Here is a 17,656-nt window from a genome sequence, read left to right on the forward strand (position 1 = left end):
ACAGAGGCTTGGTCATCTGATCAAAGGTCAATGTCACTGAGGCTTGGTCATCTGATCAAAGGTCAATGTCACAGAGGTTTGGTCATCTGATCAAAGGTCAATGATACAGAGGCTTGTATAAACAAAATCGATGTCCGTACTCATAAATTTGTATGCTGGCTAGTCTTGATAAAGGATGACATCTTATGACTATCAATTCAAGTGATATAAGGTTAAGATCACGGTGAGTTTTTCTTTCAGTTGGATGGAGGGGGGAGGGCATACATGTTTTACAAGCATGCCTTGTTAATTTCAATTTTTATTTAAATAAAGGAAGAGTTGAGCATATATAACATTATATTATACCTCACATAAATTTGTTTCTTTTTTGCGTATATAAACTACACAGGTCCGTTATTTTGAATAGTGCCCGGTAAAGATGCGCGCGCATCTAGTCAGCGGGCGCTATACAGTAAAGCGCCCCGCTGACTAGATGCGCACGCATCTCATAGTGCCGGCTAGAATGTTAGTTATTCGTAACATTTGTGCAAGTTTTACAACGCAAAGATTTTTCTAGTATTGTTTCCTTTGTTTCCATAACAAAAATGTCATCTGGTGGTTTTACACCGGTACATAATATTAATAGTAACTGATAAATATTGATGGCATTTATATTGTTTTATTATGCCCCCCTTCGAAAAAGAGGGGGTATATTGCTTTGCTCATGTCGGTCGGTAGGTCGGTCCGTCCGTCCGTCCGTCCGTCCACCAGGTGGTTTCCGGATGATAACTAAAGAACGCTTGGGGCTAGGATCATGAAACTTCATAGGTACATTGATTATGACTCGCAGATGACCCCTATTGATTTTGAGGTCACTAGGTCAAAGGTCAAGGTCACAGGTGAATGTCACAGTTACTGGAAATAGGCATTTTAAGGATTTAGCATGGTTCAAACAAGGGAAACAACTACCGTTTATGCATGTTCTTTTTATTACAGCATTTGCCTCCCTTAAATTCATTTAAAATCTCATTTTACAGCAGAGATTCCAAATCTGACCTGTAAATGAGCCCCATATTTACTGCCAGTGCTAGGTTACCTTTTCCCATTTGATCATTCTTAAGTATAAGTATTGTAATGCTGCTGCTGCTGTCACTGCTGCCACCACCACCACCACCACCACAGTGACAAAAAACGTATTCACACAATGGCTGCTACTACAACTTATAGCCCATATAGGGGGGCATGCATGTTTTACAAACAGCCCTTGTTTATTATACCCCCACAAACGAAGTTTAGGGGGGTATATAGGAGTGAACTTGTCTGTTTGTCGGTCTGTCTGTCGGTCCGTATTAAGTGTTCGCTCTCTAATTCAAGTAGTTTTCATCTATGTTTTCATCCGATCTTCACCAATCTTGGTCAGAAGTTGTATCTACATGATGTCTAGGCCAAGTTTGAACATGGGCCTTGCTGGGTTAAAAACTAGGTCACGGGGTCACTTAGTGCGTTTTTTAACATTCAGCATGGTGTCCTCTCTCTTATTCAAGTAGTTTTCATCCGATCTTCACCAAACTTGGTCAGAAGTTTTATCTAGATGATTTGTAGGTCAAGTTCGAACATGGGCCATGCCGGGTCAAAAACTAGGTCACAGGGTCACTTAGTGTGTTTTAAACCTCACCATGTTGTCAGCTCTCTAATTCAAGTAGTTTTTATCCAATCTTCACTAAAATTGGTCAGAAGTTGTATCTTGATAATGTCTAGGGCAAGTTTGAATATGGGTCATGCCGGGTCAAAAACAAGGTCACAGGGTTACTTAGTGCGTTTTAAGCCTCACCATGTTGTCAGCTCTCTAATTTAAGTAGTTTTCATCCAATCCTCACCAAACTTGGTCACAAGTTTTATCTAAATGATGTCTAGGTCAAGTTTGAATATGGGTCATGCCGGGTCAAAAACTAGGTCACGGGGTCACTTAGTGCGTTTTAAAAATTGAGCATGGTGTCTGCTGTTTTTTGTGAAGACGACATGCAAAATATTATGTGTCAATGCGGCATGTGGGGGTATTTCTATTGACATTTATCTGCACAAAAACGTTTGGTATAATATAAGAAATAGAAAACCTCACTTCAGGCCCAATGGCAGAATAGTGACCAGCCAGGCAGCCCCAAATAGTATATGCACTTAGCCTTTGGCTTCGGTTCATACACTATTTGGGACTGCCTGGCTGGTCACTATTCTGCCATAGGGCCTGAAGTGAGGTTTTCTATTTCTTAATTAGTATTTTAACAATGTTCAAATTCCTGTATATTTTTGTCGCCTACCGGTGAAACCGGAGGGGACTTATGGTTTGCACTCCGTCTGTCTGTCTGTCTGTCAGTCTGTCTGTCAGTCCATCACACTTCCCTGGATCCTGCGATAACTTAAAAATTTCTTCATATTTTTTCATGAAACTTGAAACATGGATAGATGGCAATATGGAGATTATGCACGTCATTTCTTTTTGTTCCTACGTAAAAAAATTCTGGTTGCTATGGCAACAATTATATATAATAAAAAAAATTAAATTAACTGACAATGGTGGAGTTTCACTGGTAGGGGACCATATTGCTTGGCAATCTCTTGTAATAATTCTGAATCTGTGTTGCTACATTATTTTAGCATCGAGACAGAGACTTCAGAGATCATGGGAGCCGATACAGTGAGTGCCGTACATTTACCTCTTGTGCTTAATTATAAAAAAACGAATCCAAATATCCATCATAGTCTGGTCTGTCCATTGACTATTACTTTTCCATTTTATACCTAGAGAATGCTTTAACCTGCGATTGTACAAATTCATAAGTTGGTTGCTTGGGAGGAAGATACATTTTAATTTTAAGGTCAACATGTCAAAGGTAACTGGTGCTTCTCACATGAAACTTTAAAGAGAATTTTTTTTTATTATTTAACTTGGTTGTCCTTAAAGCAGAAAAAAAAAATTATTTTTTAGATCAGTTGATCAAGGTTATGAAGGCAAGGCCACAGGGAATGCAAAATGTAATATGCTTGTAATATAATAATAAAATTGACATGACTGGCTGTCGACAAACATAAATGTTTTACATACATCTTGTTGTAAACTATCTGTATAATTAATATCACACAATCAGATCACCGTCGAGACCGTCGCGACTCTAACAAGGAAGAGGAGCCAGAGTGGTTCAGTGGCGGACCAATCAGCAAGACAGACACAATTGAACTCCATGGCTTTGAGCGGGAGAGGCGGGCAAGCGACCACCCAACCAATGAGGACAAGGCGGAGACTCACACTGCAATCAAGACTCAAGAGAAGGCCGAGGACAGAGAGGAGGGTGAATGCTCAGAGTCTGAAGACCAAGACCACAACGAAGGTTTATAAACGCTAGATTGGCGATTAATGTTAAATGTTATGTTCTTGTCAATCCTGCTTGCAGAACGCACGTTAAGCAGGAACAATAATCAAGTGTTCATTTGTGCTTGCAGGGTTGATTGTGCATCCTAGCTTTGGTAGACTTTAATTTCTGCATTAATTTAAAAAAATATTATTTTTTTAAATCAACTTTTTAAGACTTGTAAGGTGTTATTCTTTTTCACCTTCCTCTAATTTTAAGGTCATACAGGAGGTCAAAGGTATGACCATACAACAGCTTATCAGGACATTTATTACGCAATTTGGAAATAACTTACCACAAATGATCACCATATAGTTACATATTACAACTGTCTCCATACCTCAAAAGCCAAGATCACACTTAGAGGTCATATAAAGGTGCTAAAATTGTATGTGTAGGTTGCTTAATCAATGAGCTTGCTTTGCTGAGGTAATGTAATTCAACTGCATTTATAAGTAAATTGTGAAAATCTAGTTTCTTGAATGATCAAATAAAGTAAATTGTGAAAGTCTAGATTCTTGAATGATCAAATTTCTTAATTAATTTAATATTCAGCTTTTGCTTGACATATACTTGAACTAAAGTTACTGCATAAACTCAACTTAAAAAATGTCATAGTATTTCTTTGACTGACAGAAAATGTAACTGAACTTATCAAAGGAGATGAATATGTGTGCCAGTTGTTGTTAAATAACACAGTACAAATTATCACTATGAGGATATATTGTATTGTTTGTGACATGCTCCTCTTTCATTGACAGGTTAAGGTCACATTAGATGTAAAAGGTCCAATTTAGGCCACAATTAAAATATTGTTGGTTTGCCCTTTACCGACCCTAAATTTTACAGGTGGGTAGGTAGGTAGGAAAATTATTTTATTTTATTTGAGAAATGATATTTTTAATACACTAATAGTCTATGAATATTTAAAACACTTTTATTAAAGCACTGTTGCAGTGTACGAAGCCCTATGTAGCTTAACATTATCTTGTTTGCTGTTTCTTGCATATATTAATATCAAATGCATGCTTGTGTGTTATTTATTACATCAAATATTTGTTCATTATATGATTTTAATTGCTCAAATGCATTTATAATTATTTAACAGCCAGACAGCTTTTATTTTTAACTTAAAACTTTCCCTTAAATTGGGCTTAATTAGCATGCAACAAGCATTGAAGGAGTGTAGAAAGACAGCCCAAAGCCTTAAATGGAAAAATTCAGACGTGGCGAAAGACCATTACATTTTACAGGCCAGACTTGCCTACCAGGAGAAACAATTCACAGGCCTGTTGAAGTTTTTACAGGCCTCAATTTTAAGTGTTTGACCGGTAAGTGCATAGTCTCAGCATGGAAAAGAAAATTCATAAAAGTGCAAACTGAACATTATTATAAAGCATTATTTCTTCTTGAATGCTCTGAGCGTTTATGAGTACATACGTACAGCTCAGAGGGTCAATAGCTGGGAGTTGTATTATTGCAACTAACATAAGCATAAAAACTTGATTTGGGGAAATAAATTCTGGATCTGGATAGGTACGTTGCAGGACCTTTCGGTGTAGGCGCAACGGGGGAGAGGGTGGTAAGTCCCACTGTAGGACAGTGGGTGTTAGTTTCAGTTTGTGGATATACTAACGCTTTAAACATATATACTTGAGTGTTGTCGATGTATTTAGCTAAGAGACATTAATAAATTAAATAAGTTTACCTTTACATATCCATTTCACTAAAATGCCATTACAGTAAACTGTTCAGTGTGGCAAACATAATAGAGCAGAATATGCACATGAATCTGATTAAACACAGATCCACTTGCATATAAATCAAATCATGTTTGTCTTTTATTTTGCATTTTCGACAAAAAAAATCCTGTAACTGTTAGATGTATTTTTCTTTGCGAGTAGACTGCATTCCAATTTTCAAACACTTCATCACTTGTTCTGTGACATTCAGTTCATACATTTGCAAAAAAAAGAGAGTTTTATTTGTATCTAAAACCTATGCTCAATCGTAGAATGACACGATCTTTTCATTAATCGATACTAATTATATGATGTCCGTCGTAAATTCGATAGTTATTTGTTCTCGCTGAGCATCGTTATTTCTTTTAATTGTCGGCCATCTTGGATCACGTTAACAACATGTGTACAACGAACGTAAACTCGTATATGTCCGACTACTTTTGCGAACCAATGGTTAAGTATGATGTCGTTCGGCCATTTTCACGGAACACCGCCGATCGCGATGCTGGTTATAGACGCTTGCATTACTGTCTATTCTGGGGCGTATGAAATTCCAACCATCGGAGCGACCTAGATCGGTCAGGGGCGATAATAATAGACAGGGATATAAATACGCACATGAATAAATATTGCTTTCGGCTCTTTTGTCATCGTCGAAAAAAACGAAAATAAAAAAAATAAGTTTTCAGAAATCGCAATAAAATTTTTTGGGTCGGGGGGTAAAAAGTGGGTCGGTCGGTAAAGGGCAAACAAACTCAATTTTAATTTAGGCCTTAGCTATAAACAGTTTGACCATGCTCTAACTCATTTTCTTTTAATTTTCAAATAATTTATCTTTTAAGAACACCATTATGTTACAGCATATTTCATTGTTATTTCTGTCTCCCTACCTCAAAGGTCAAGGTCACACATAGATATCAAAGGTTTAATTTGGTCATAATACAGCTTGTAATCATTGTGACTGCCGTTCAATTATAAAATGATTTTCAATAAATGTTCACTATGTGGGGACTGAGAGTCATGTGTCCTAACTGTTTCGCTACCTCAAAGATCCAGGTCACACTTTAAGGTCAAAGGTCAAGTACAAGCTGTAACCCTCACAGGTCAATTTCAAATGTAGGCAAAAAACAGTTTGTTTAGACTGTAACTGATATATTCATCATAATAAAAATACATGATATTCTAACAGTTTTCACCACATGGTATGTGTCATCATAAGGGTAAAGTTCACTTTCACATTGAAGGCTAAAGCTCAGACATGTGCATAGCACAGCTTATAAAATAAATGCATGCAATTTAGGCAATAGGCTTATCATAATAAAATTACAAAAGTAACATATTAATTTGTTAGTTAACTCACAATAAAATATTTTATTTTTAAGTATCCAACATCGTTTTGCATAATTTTCACGTGCTGTTATTTATTTTGTATAGGGATAAGTGTGTCTGACAGAAATGGAAGCCTGGAGACCAATGAATCAAGCTCTCCTGAGACCAATGGTCCTGAATGCCATCCCACCAAGACTGACACTCAACCTCCTCCCTTTGACTTCCTCTCCTTCTTCAGCAACCTTCCTGGGCTGTTCTCAGCTGTAAGTGGTGTTTCAAGTGGGGAATGCAAGCTGCTTATCAGTGGTACCAACACACAGAGTCTAATGTTGTAAATAGATTCTATTAGATGCCATGCTAAAAAGTTACTCAAGTTATTTTACACAGTTCTCTGAAAAAAATCTTTATTAAGTCGTTACTTACTGTGAAACATATTATTTTTGTCAGCAGGATATTTCGTCATAAAAAATTGAGTATTTCGTCAGCACTTATATTTGCCAATTTCTAATTTTCAAAAACAAATTGCATCAGTCAATATCCGATTTGTTTGTAATACATGTACGCCCTAGAATCGTGGCGTATGTTTGTGTTAATGAAATTCTTAAACACACTTATATAGGATAATCGGATATATAAGCACATTAAAAAGTGGTATGTATACAGTTATCGATATTGTAGGGTTTATATGCATTTATTGGCAGATGACAACACAACCATGCAATAACTTATGAATTCTCAGAACTTATAATTCCAATCTGTTTAAAACGCTGTCTTGTGTTTGGGACCCTGTTATCGGCGTTATATTGGAGTTACAGTGTAACTATTGTTTAAGCTTACATGTATGAATCACGTACAGGAGCAGGAGGATGTGACAGGAGATGTAGGTTCCAGCCGCTTCTTCCAAAAGTACAGGGGTGAGGGAAGGGGCCAGCAGGGCAAGTCCAGCAGGGAGAACAGTCGGCGCAGCTCACTCATAGAGGAAGAGTTCGGCTATCTTAATGGTAAGCAGCATGTTTACCCTACTTCTTTCTTATCAAAACATGAACATATTAATGGAAAACATCACTTGAAACTCCTTATATCTATCAGAAAATATTTCTGTAGAGAACATTTGTATTTCTATTATTCAAGATTTTAGCAATTTCTGTTTCAGCTCAATCTATAAACAAACAATTATTACAGAAAACCATAGCAATGGTAAAATCATGATTGACCTTGGATCGTTGGTTCAATGCCCACTTGGGATTTATTCTGAGGATCTTTCGCACAAAACAGACTTTCTCCTGATTAAATCAAGCTTTAAGAAATGTAAATTCTAAAAATCTACAAATACTTCGCAAAACATTACGTTATATAAGTTTACCCATAAAAAAAACAGTGTTACTTAGCAATAGCCAAAATTTCAACGTTAGATATGGTATGGTGATATTTGTATATGTATTGTCTTTATTTTTCGAACTATTGTACAAAATATTAATTAATTTTGAGTATTTATGGGCTTTAAAGCGAATGAGTTTCAAATTTTAGAAAAAAAGCTTCAGTTTAAGAAATTATTTTCTCACAGACAAAAATTGCCAACAGCCAAATCAAAGCCCCTTGTTATTGTTCAGATCTTCTGAATGGATCTCGGAGCCCAGTGATACCATCACCACCTCCACCCTCTGCCAATATGCTGTTTGACAGGTCATCATTTCTGTCGCCATTTGCATCCAGTGACAAACAGCATCACCTGGAGTTTGGGAATGACACCTTTGTGACGGCATTGATCAACAACGCTGTTGCTCTTGACAGAAACAGATCTATTCGTAAGTGTATGTATGTATGTATTTCTTTAGACCTTGCAGTCAAGGATAACCCGTGAAAGTGCAAGCATTTATTTCCAATGGGGTCCTTTTAGTTTTTGCTAAAGAGACAGCAAGCAGAAGAGACAGTATTGGTAAACAAGGAATCCGGGTGCGATACCTTAGCTCTTTGCGAATAGATCCCTTGGTTCTTTTACATGCTCAGTGTATAGCACCGATACACGTGAGAATTACCTGGGTTCCATACCAGTGCATCCCTAGTTGGGTGGGAAACATTTGAAGCATTTCTGAAATTTCCAGTGCCACGGCCGGGAATTGAACCGGGGACCTCTGGAATGGTAGATCAGAGTGTTACCATTCGACCACCGCACCCCCGCGGTAATCCTTATAGTGGAATATTGATTTTAACAAAATAATGATGAATTATGAGGTCATAGATGTATCAAAGGTTTTTGCCATTCCCCACTAAAGTATAATTATACAATTATAAATTTGAAAATCATAGATGTATGTCATGTTTGAAGGAAACAAACTACTTACTTACTTCCGCCAAATTAAAAATGTTGTCGCCACACTGGGGCTACATTTGGGCAATGAAGATCATATTATGATACAAACACAAACTGAGCATTTTACAGTGTGTTAAATGAATTTATTTAATAACAGTATTATTAATAATAACAACACATTTAACAGTGTTCATTTAATAAAGGCACATTCAATCAGTTGTAAGTCTTGTTGACTGACACCTTCTTAGCAGCCTGAATATGTTGCCACAGTTTGGATGCTTCAGCAGCTTTCTGGTAATCTGAAAATATAAAAAGAAAATATTATATTAATATAATACTAATAATAATCAATTAATGTGTAGTATATAAATAATATTAATGTGTGCTAGCATACTACATAGAGCCCATAGCACAACAGTCAAATATAATAAGCATTTGTGTATATCAAATGTCAAATCGACTTTCATGTGCTTAAATATGTTCATCTTTTTTAAAACAGTCAGTACATCTGGAAGTGAATGAATTGATATAAAGAGTTCAAACAGCATAGATTGTGTGTCGGAAATCATATTGAAGGAAAGTCAATTCTGATTAACAACTGTCTTTGTTTGGTTTTTGTTTGTTAGCTGGTGAAAGTTAGTGGGGGACAGTTTGCATTTTTATGCTCTCCCAAAATTTATTTTGGGGGGAGTATATAGTCGCTGCTCCGTCCATCCGTCCGTCCGTGCACAATTTTTGTCCGGGCAATTTCTCAGCAACTTATGACCGGAATTCAATTAAACTTTATGGGAAGCTTCACTACCAAGAGGAGATGTGCTTATTATCAGCGGGTTCTGGTTGGATGATTTTTCACAGAGTTATAGCCCTTTTGAAATTTTCCATTAACTGTACATATAGTGCAATTCTTGTCCGGGCTATTTCTCAGCAACTAATGACCGGAATTCAATTAAACTTTATGGAAAGCTTTACTACCAAGAGGAGATGTGCATATTTTCAGGGGGTTCTGGTCGGATGATTTTTCACAGAGTTATGGCCCTTTGAAATTTTCCATTAACTGTACATATAGTGCAATTCTTGTCCGGGCTATTTCTCAGCAACTAATAACCGGAATTCAATAAAACTTTATGGAAAGCTTCACTACCATGAAGTGATGTGCATATTATCAGAGGGTTCTGGTCGGATGATTTTTCACAGAGTTATGGCCCTTTGAAATTTTCTATAAAAAATTCTTGTACCCCCAGCTACTGTGCCCTCAAGACGTTTCCTTTTATCTGAATATATAGTGCAATATTGTGACAAAAAAAAACTTTGGGGAGCATCACCCGTCTCCGACGGTTTCGTGTTGAATGAGTCTCAACATTATCAGAATCTTATTTTCACTTTCTAAAAGTCGTTATACACTCTGAACTTGCCATTTTGACGTGTGAAACAGAACTATCCTGCCCTTTTAAACCACTTTATAACAAATACATGTAAAATGTTTAATTATTTTCTATAATTACACCGATTTTTCTAAAAACAATTGATACTTACCTTTTTGATTGTCATGGTTGTCAAGGTAACGGTCGTTAATCGGCTATGAACACTGTGACAAACACTTCACATAGCGCAAAGTCGGTATACTTCAATGTTGCCTTATCTCTGAAGCAATAAAACTGCCGACCAATTAAGATAACTTGTCACAACACCCGAGATAATCGCAATTATCACCATTGCATGCCACTTTGCGACAGTTGCATGCTCCATTGATTTTGCCCCCCTTCGAAGAAGAGGGGGTATATTGCTTTGCTCATGTCGGTCGGTAGGTCGGTCGGTCCGTCCGTCCACCAGGTGGTTGTCAGACGATAACTCAAGAACGCTTGGGCCTAGGATCATGAAACTTCATAGGTACATTGATCATGACTTGCAGATGACTTCTATTGATTTTGAGGTCTAAGGTCAAGGTCACGGTGACCCGAAATAGTAAAATGGTTTCCGGATGATAACTCAAGAACGCATACGCCTAGGATCATGAAACTTCATGGGTAGATTGATCATGACTCACAGATGACCCCTATTGATTTTGAGGTCACTAGGTCAAAGGTCAAGGTCAAGGTGACCAGAAATAGTAAAATGGTTTCCGGATGATAACTCAAGAACGCATACGCCTACGATCATGAAACTTCATGGGTAGATTGATCATGACTCGCAGATAACCCCTATTGATTTTGAGGTCACTAGGTCAAAGGTCAAGGTCACGGTGACCCGAAATAGTAAAATGATTTTCGGATGATAACTCAAGAACGCTTTTGCATAGGATCATGACACTTCATAGGTACATTGATCGTGACTTGCAGATGACCCCTATTGATTTTCTGGTCACTAGGTCAAAGGTCAAGGTCACGGTGACCCAAAATAGTAAAATGATTTTCGGATGATAACTCAAGAACGCATATGCCTAGGATCATGAAACTTGATAGGTAGATTGATCATGACTCGCAGATGACCCCTATTGATTTTGAGGTCACAAGGTCAAAGGTCAAGGTCACAGTGACCCGAAATAGTAAAATGATTTTCGGATGATAACTCAAGAACGCTTTTGCATAGGATCATGACACTTCATAGGTACATTGATCGTGACTTGCAGATGACCCCTATTGATTTTCAGGTCACTAGGTCAAAGGTCAAGGTCACAGTGACAAAAGTCGTATTCACACAATGGCTGCCATTACAACGGACAGCCCATATGGGGGGCATGCATGTTTTACAAACAGCCCTTGTTTCAGCAGTGTTGCTTACATCATGGAAATCAATTGCATAACAACTGCCGTAAAGTGGCTGGTAAACAGAGCATCTTATGTAATTTGAAGGAAATATTAAGCAGAAAATAATCGAAAAATCGCCATTTGCGAAAATTAGTCGCCAGAATATTTATTTTGGTGCCAATGGCGATCGACAGCGGGAACCCCGTGTTTGATTAAGTTCATAACCAGACTATGTTGATAAAACTGCTGTAGAAAGTTACAAAGTGATTGCTGGTTCTCCTATGATCTGCTATAGAAGGTTACCAATAGCATACTGCTGATTCTTCTACAGCACCTGATATGAAGAGTATGCCATCAGAGCTAGAGCCCAGATTGAAGGCCTTGCTCTACGGTCGACTGGATTCCAACTCCAGTAGTGGAAACACTACACCAGGATTCAACTCTCCACTGAGTAAGATTCCTTAACTCTTTCAGTGCTGGAACCGAATTTTGAAGGCTTTTGCAAACAGTTTGGATCCAGATGAGACACTACAGAACGTGGCGTCTCATCATGATCCAAACTGTTTGTTATTCTAATAGTATTCTTTGTAAAAAATCGAAGAAAATGCTTATTTTAGAAATTCAGCAGACGATATTTTAGCAGACAACAAATTTCCCAGCATACAAAGGGTTAAACGGTTGCTTGGCAGGCTTTGTGTTTTATTTAATTGTTTTACTTGTTATGCCTTTGGTAGGATGGCATATTGCAGTTGAACTGTATCGGTCTGTCCGTCCGTCTGAAAACTTGAACATTGCCCATAACTTTTGCAATATTGAAGATAGCAACTTGATATTTGGCATGCATGTGTATCTCATGGAGCTGCACATTTTGAGTGGTGAAAGGTCAAGGTCATCCTTCAAGGTCAAAGGTCAAATACATGGGGGGGCATAGTTTTTCACAAACACATCTTGTGTGTGTAAGTTTTAATGTCATAAATACTGACCTGCTATCTCATGCTTCTTTTCCAAGGGGAATTAACTCATCCGGAATTTTAACTGGGAATCCGCCACCTCAATACTGTAATACAGGCCAGGTTAAACATAGTGCAATGCAACCTTGACAAAAATCGGTAACCAACCCTCAATATACTTTCCAACCCTCAATATACTTTCCGGATCAACCAGGTGTATACGTGTCTTTTATGGCTCTGAATTGAAAATTGTTTTTTCGATTTATTTCACTTGGTTGATTGGGGTTTTGAATAGATAAATTGTGTTATTTATCTTTTTATGCTCCCCCAAAATTTACTTTGGGGGAGAGCATATAGTCGCCGCTTCGTCTGTCCGTGCGTCTGTCTGTCTGTCCGTCTATCCGTCCCTGCACAATTTTTGTCCGGGCTATTTCTCAGCAACTAATGACCGGAATTCAATGAAACTTTATGGGAAGCTTCACTACCAAGAGAAGATGTGCATACTATCAGCGGGTTTTGGTCGGATGATTTGTCACAGAGTTATGGCCCTTTGAAATTTTCCATTAACTGTACATATAGTGCAATTCTTGTCCGGGTTATTTCTCAGCAACTAATGACTGGAATTCAATGAAACTTTATGGGAAGCTTCACTACCAAGGGAGATGTGCATATTATCAGCGGGTTCTGGTCGGATGATTTTTCACAGAGTTATGGCCCTTTGAAATTTTCCATTAACTGTGCATATAGTGCAATTCTTGTTTGGGCTATTTCTCAGCAACTTATGACCGGAATTCAATGAAACTTTATTGGAAGCTTCACTACCAAGAGGAGATGTGCATATTATCAGAGGGTTCTGGTTGGATGATTTTTCACAGAGTTATGGCTCTTTGAAATTTTCCATTGTACATATAGTGCAATTCTTGTCCGAGCTATTTCTCAGCAACTTATTACGGGAATTCAATGAAACTTTATGGGAAACTTCACTACCAACAGGAGATGTGCATAGTATCAGCCGGTTATGGTGGGATGATTTTTCACAGAGTTATGGCCCTTTGAAATTTTCTATAAACTGTACATATAGTGCATTTCTTGTCCGGGCTATTTCTCTCCAACTACTGACTGGAATTCAATGAAGCTTTATGGGAAGCTTAACTACCTTGAGGAGATGCGCATGTTATTTGTGGGTTCTGGTTAGATGATTTATTGTCCCCTACCGGTTTCACCGGAGGGGACCTATGGTTTGCGCTCTGTGAGTCTGTCACACTTTTCTGGATCCTGCGATAACTTAAAACATTCTTCATATTTTTTCATGAAACTTGAAACATGGATAGATGGCAATATGGACATTATGCACGTCATTTCATTATGTTCCTAAGTAAAAAATTCTGGTTGCTATGGCAACAAATAGACTAGAAATACTGCTGAAAATGATGGTTTTCTGGATCCGGCGATAACTTTAAAATTTCTGAATATTTTTTTCATGAAACTTGCAACATGGATAGATGGCAATATGGACATTATGCACGTCATTTCATTGTGTTCCTATGTCAAAAATTGTGGTTGCTATGGTAACCCCCCCAAAAAATAAAAATAAAAAAATCTGAAAATGGTGGAATTTCTGACAATGGTGGAGCTGGTAGGGGACCATATTGCTTGACAATAGCAATGTTTAGAGAGTTATGGCCCTTTGAAATTTTTAAGTTGCTAAACCATCCATCATATTATTTTGTCCAAAATTATGCCCCTCAAGACGTTTCCTTTTATCTGAATATATAGTGCAATATTGTGACAAAAAACAACTTTGGGGAGCATCACCCGTCTCCGACGGTTTCTCGTTATTTCTCATTCGGATTAATTTATGTGAATATTGATTTTGTTTCATTTGTAAAGGTAAGCCATGCTTGTTTTTATCGAACAATGGTTAATTTCTACCATGCTGGGTGTTTTCAGGCGCGAACGACCACGTGCAAAACGTGCTCTTCTAATACATTGCTAGAACAGAACGTGCAAAGCATGTTCTTCTAATGTGTTACGAGATCATGCAAAGTGTGTTCTTCTATTGACAGATTGTTTATCCTTTTCCATTGTGTGCAATAATGATTTTAACGTTCCGTATTACAATCTAATTGATCGTCATTTTATTGTCCCCTACTGGTTTCACCGGAGAAGACCTATGGTTTGCGCTCTGTGAGTCTGTCACACTTTTCTGGATCCTGCAATAACTTTAAAAGTTCTTCATATTTTTTCATGAAACTTGAAACATGGATAGATGGCAATATGGACATTATGCACATCATTTCATTTTGTTCCTACGTCAAAAATTCTGGTTGCTATGGCAACAAATAGACTAAAAAAACTGCTGAAAATGGTGGTTTTCTGGATCCTGCGATAACTTAAAAAGTTCTTAATATTTTTGCATGAAACTTGCAACATGGATAGATGGCAATATGGCCATTATGCACGTCATTTCATTTTGTTCCTTCAATAAAAATTGTGATTGCTATGGTAACCCCCCAAAAAAATCTGAAAATAGTGGAATTTCTGACAATAGTGGAGCCGGTAGGGAACCATATTGCTTGACAATAGCCTTGTTTTTCATCTGTTTTGAATTAAACTTTTGTTTAATTTATGATCTACGGAAGTATTATTATAATTTTCATTATGGTCAAATAATGATTTTATGTGCCGTATGATAATCTGGTCTGTAACCAGTTTATGGTTGAATATGTTTTGCTCTTGTTTTTTATATATTCGACTACATGATGGCCGCAGAAACAAGAGTGGATAAATACCCAGTGACTTCGCAGACCATGGATGACAAGTTGCAGCATCAGTCACCGGGTATCAGGCACTATGCGACCGTACTATGCTAAGTCTCTTAGACAGTCGGTCAACATCAGACCATATGGCGACACCCGTCAGCCGGTCTTTGCCCGATGGCATTGGTCATCCACCAATGCCGGACCATTTGGCATCGCCATACGGTCATTATCCGGTGACAACACTGGTACCGGTACATATGACCGGTACATCACCGGGAATGTTGATCACGGACCTTTGGCTCTGCATTGATCGATGTCCGAAAGGCCGGTCAGGTCATGATATGACCGGCATGTCACCAGTCCGGTCATGATATGACTGGCCGGTCACCGGTCCAGTCATTGATCACCGGTCAACAGTCATCAGTAAGGCCTGCCACCGATAACACCAGTCACCAGTCAAGAAGAAGAACTCGGTCTTCATCATTGGATTATTCTTCTTCCACCTATTCGTCGTCGAATGCATCGTCTTCATCAAGGAGTAGACATCGGACACGCTCTTCTTCTTCGAGCAGTTCTCATCGTCGCGGTTCTAGTAAGCGGTCACTTCGTCACTCACGGAGACGGTATTGTAGAAGATCACGGTCTCATCGCAGCCGATCTACATCTCGACAGGGCAGCCGATCCAGATCTCAACATCGCAGGAAACGAGGACATCGTCAACCTTCACGTAGACATCATTGGACTTCATTGAGCACAACAGGATAGACATCGGACATGCCTCTCCTTCATTGAGCACAACAGGATAGTTATTGAACATACCTCTCCTTCATTGAGCAGTTCTCGGCGTTGATACGCTCTTAATCGATCACGTCAATGCTCACGGAAACAATATTGTAGGAGACAATATTTTCAGCGTAGCCGAACAATATTTCGGCACTTCTCACGTAGGCGTTAATGAACCTACTGGTCATATTGACGTTCTCCATTATATTCCTTTAGGAATATCATGTCTCCATTCCACGTGTGATGGTTTTTGTTATGGCATCCACACATGTTGCAGCCACCGAGCCGTATTTGTATACGAACACTAGTTCGTTTAACTTTCAGGCTTTGGGATTAGGTGTTCATTTCTCCACTACAACTACAAGGACACTTTATGCCTATTAATACTGATAATCTACCGTTGTTTTCCGGTTAACATTTTCAGATGAATTCGTCGATGGTCATTCTTCTGCACCAGATATTTCCATTCTGACGCAGTTATATCATAACGGTCCGATCATCGGACATCGGTCACCATTCACTGGTCATATTACCGATCACTGGTCACCGGTCAGAATAAGTAGTCGTTCATCATCAGCGGATTATTTTTCCTCCTCTTCTTCGTTATCATCATCAGACTATTCTTTCTTCTTTAGTGATGTCTCATCGCCATCGGATTGGATTTTTGGCACGATCTTCTTTTCCGAGCAGTGCTTGACATTGATATCAGACCATATGGATTCCACCATTTTTTGGTCTTTAGCGGGTAACGTCACCGGTCATATTATGACTGGTCCGTTCACCTGGCTACAGTTACCAGTCATTAACCGGTCTAGTTCGTTCACCAGTTACCAATCACCGGTATTCCACTGTGTTTTCATCTGTCAATTTTATAGTATCACGGGTATCGTCTACATTACCTATTTGTATACCCCAGGCTATGATTGTATTGAATACTATATTTTATGGATTCAACAATCTACATGACATTTTGTGTTTTTCAATACTGATGTTTTACTGGCGACCTCCGCTGACTTGGTCTATGTTTTTTTTTCCTGACCAGCTATCCATTCTGGTGCTGGTTATGACTTACTAATACTAGATTATGAAATACGTATATCTGTTATTTCTTCTTCTATCTCAACCGGCTACATGCATACTACTGGTCTTGCAGATAGATCGGCTGGAGTCTAGCATTTAGGTCGAACATTACTATTTGACCTCTATTAATTTATGTTCGAGACGCAAAGGATGAATTGTTTTAACCGCCTTTACTTGTCGGCTACAGACTTTGCAGTCAGTGTCATGGAACAGTTGGGACACATAAGTGACGCTAGCAGGATTAGCAAGACGACATTTCGTATCGACTTCTGCTTTTCTATTGCTCCTACGACAGTGCATATTTTCAAGCTACTGGAATCAACAAGAGTTCTGATACATAGAATTGCCTATCAGATTGACTGCATGGCGGCTACAGTCTTGTAGATGGCTTGGGAGCTATTGAAATCAGATCTAAGCTGCTAGGATCTGGAGGGACCTCATCTTAAAGTTCTTCTTCTATTACACTTCTGGCCATAACAGCCGTCTTCCTATAACTGGTCGTATTCCTTTCGGAATTCGTCACAGTTAGGAGTCTTGAAGTAACTGGATTAATCAAGTCAGAATGAAGACTT

The 17,656-nt window shown here is 38.3% G+C and overlaps 1 protein-coding gene across 23 annotated transcripts in view; it reads left to right on the forward strand.

Annotated features, from left to right (window-relative positions):
- Positions 1-17,656, forward strand: part of LOC127854237 (eukaryotic translation initiation factor 4E transporter-like) — a 78,723-nt gene that overhangs the window by 15,209 nt on the left and 45,858 nt on the right. For all 23 annotated transcript variants that reach the window (XR_008036994.1, XR_008036995.1, XR_008036997.1 and 20 more), the window contains exons 8-13: positions 2,632-2,671; positions 3,123-3,362; positions 6,560-6,717; positions 7,311-7,455; positions 8,065-8,259; positions 11,841-11,960. Coding sequence is in view for 6 of the 23 variants with exons in the window: in XM_052389258.1 (XP_052245218.1) it covers positions 2,632-2,671; positions 3,123-3,362; positions 6,560-6,717; positions 7,311-7,455; positions 8,065-8,259; positions 11,841-11,960 (898 nt within the window). In the remaining 17 variants the exon portion in view is untranslated. The remainder of the gene's footprint in view (positions 1-2,631; positions 2,672-3,122; positions 3,363-6,559; positions 6,718-7,310; positions 7,456-8,064; positions 8,260-11,840; positions 11,961-17,656) is intronic.

Source organism: Dreissena polymorpha, chromosome 1 (assembly GCF_020536995.1).
Source record: "Dreissena polymorpha isolate Duluth1 chromosome 1, UMN_Dpol_1.0, whole genome shotgun sequence".
Classification (NCBI taxonomy): domain Eukaryota; kingdom Metazoa; phylum Mollusca; class Bivalvia; order Myida; family Dreissenidae; genus Dreissena; species Dreissena polymorpha.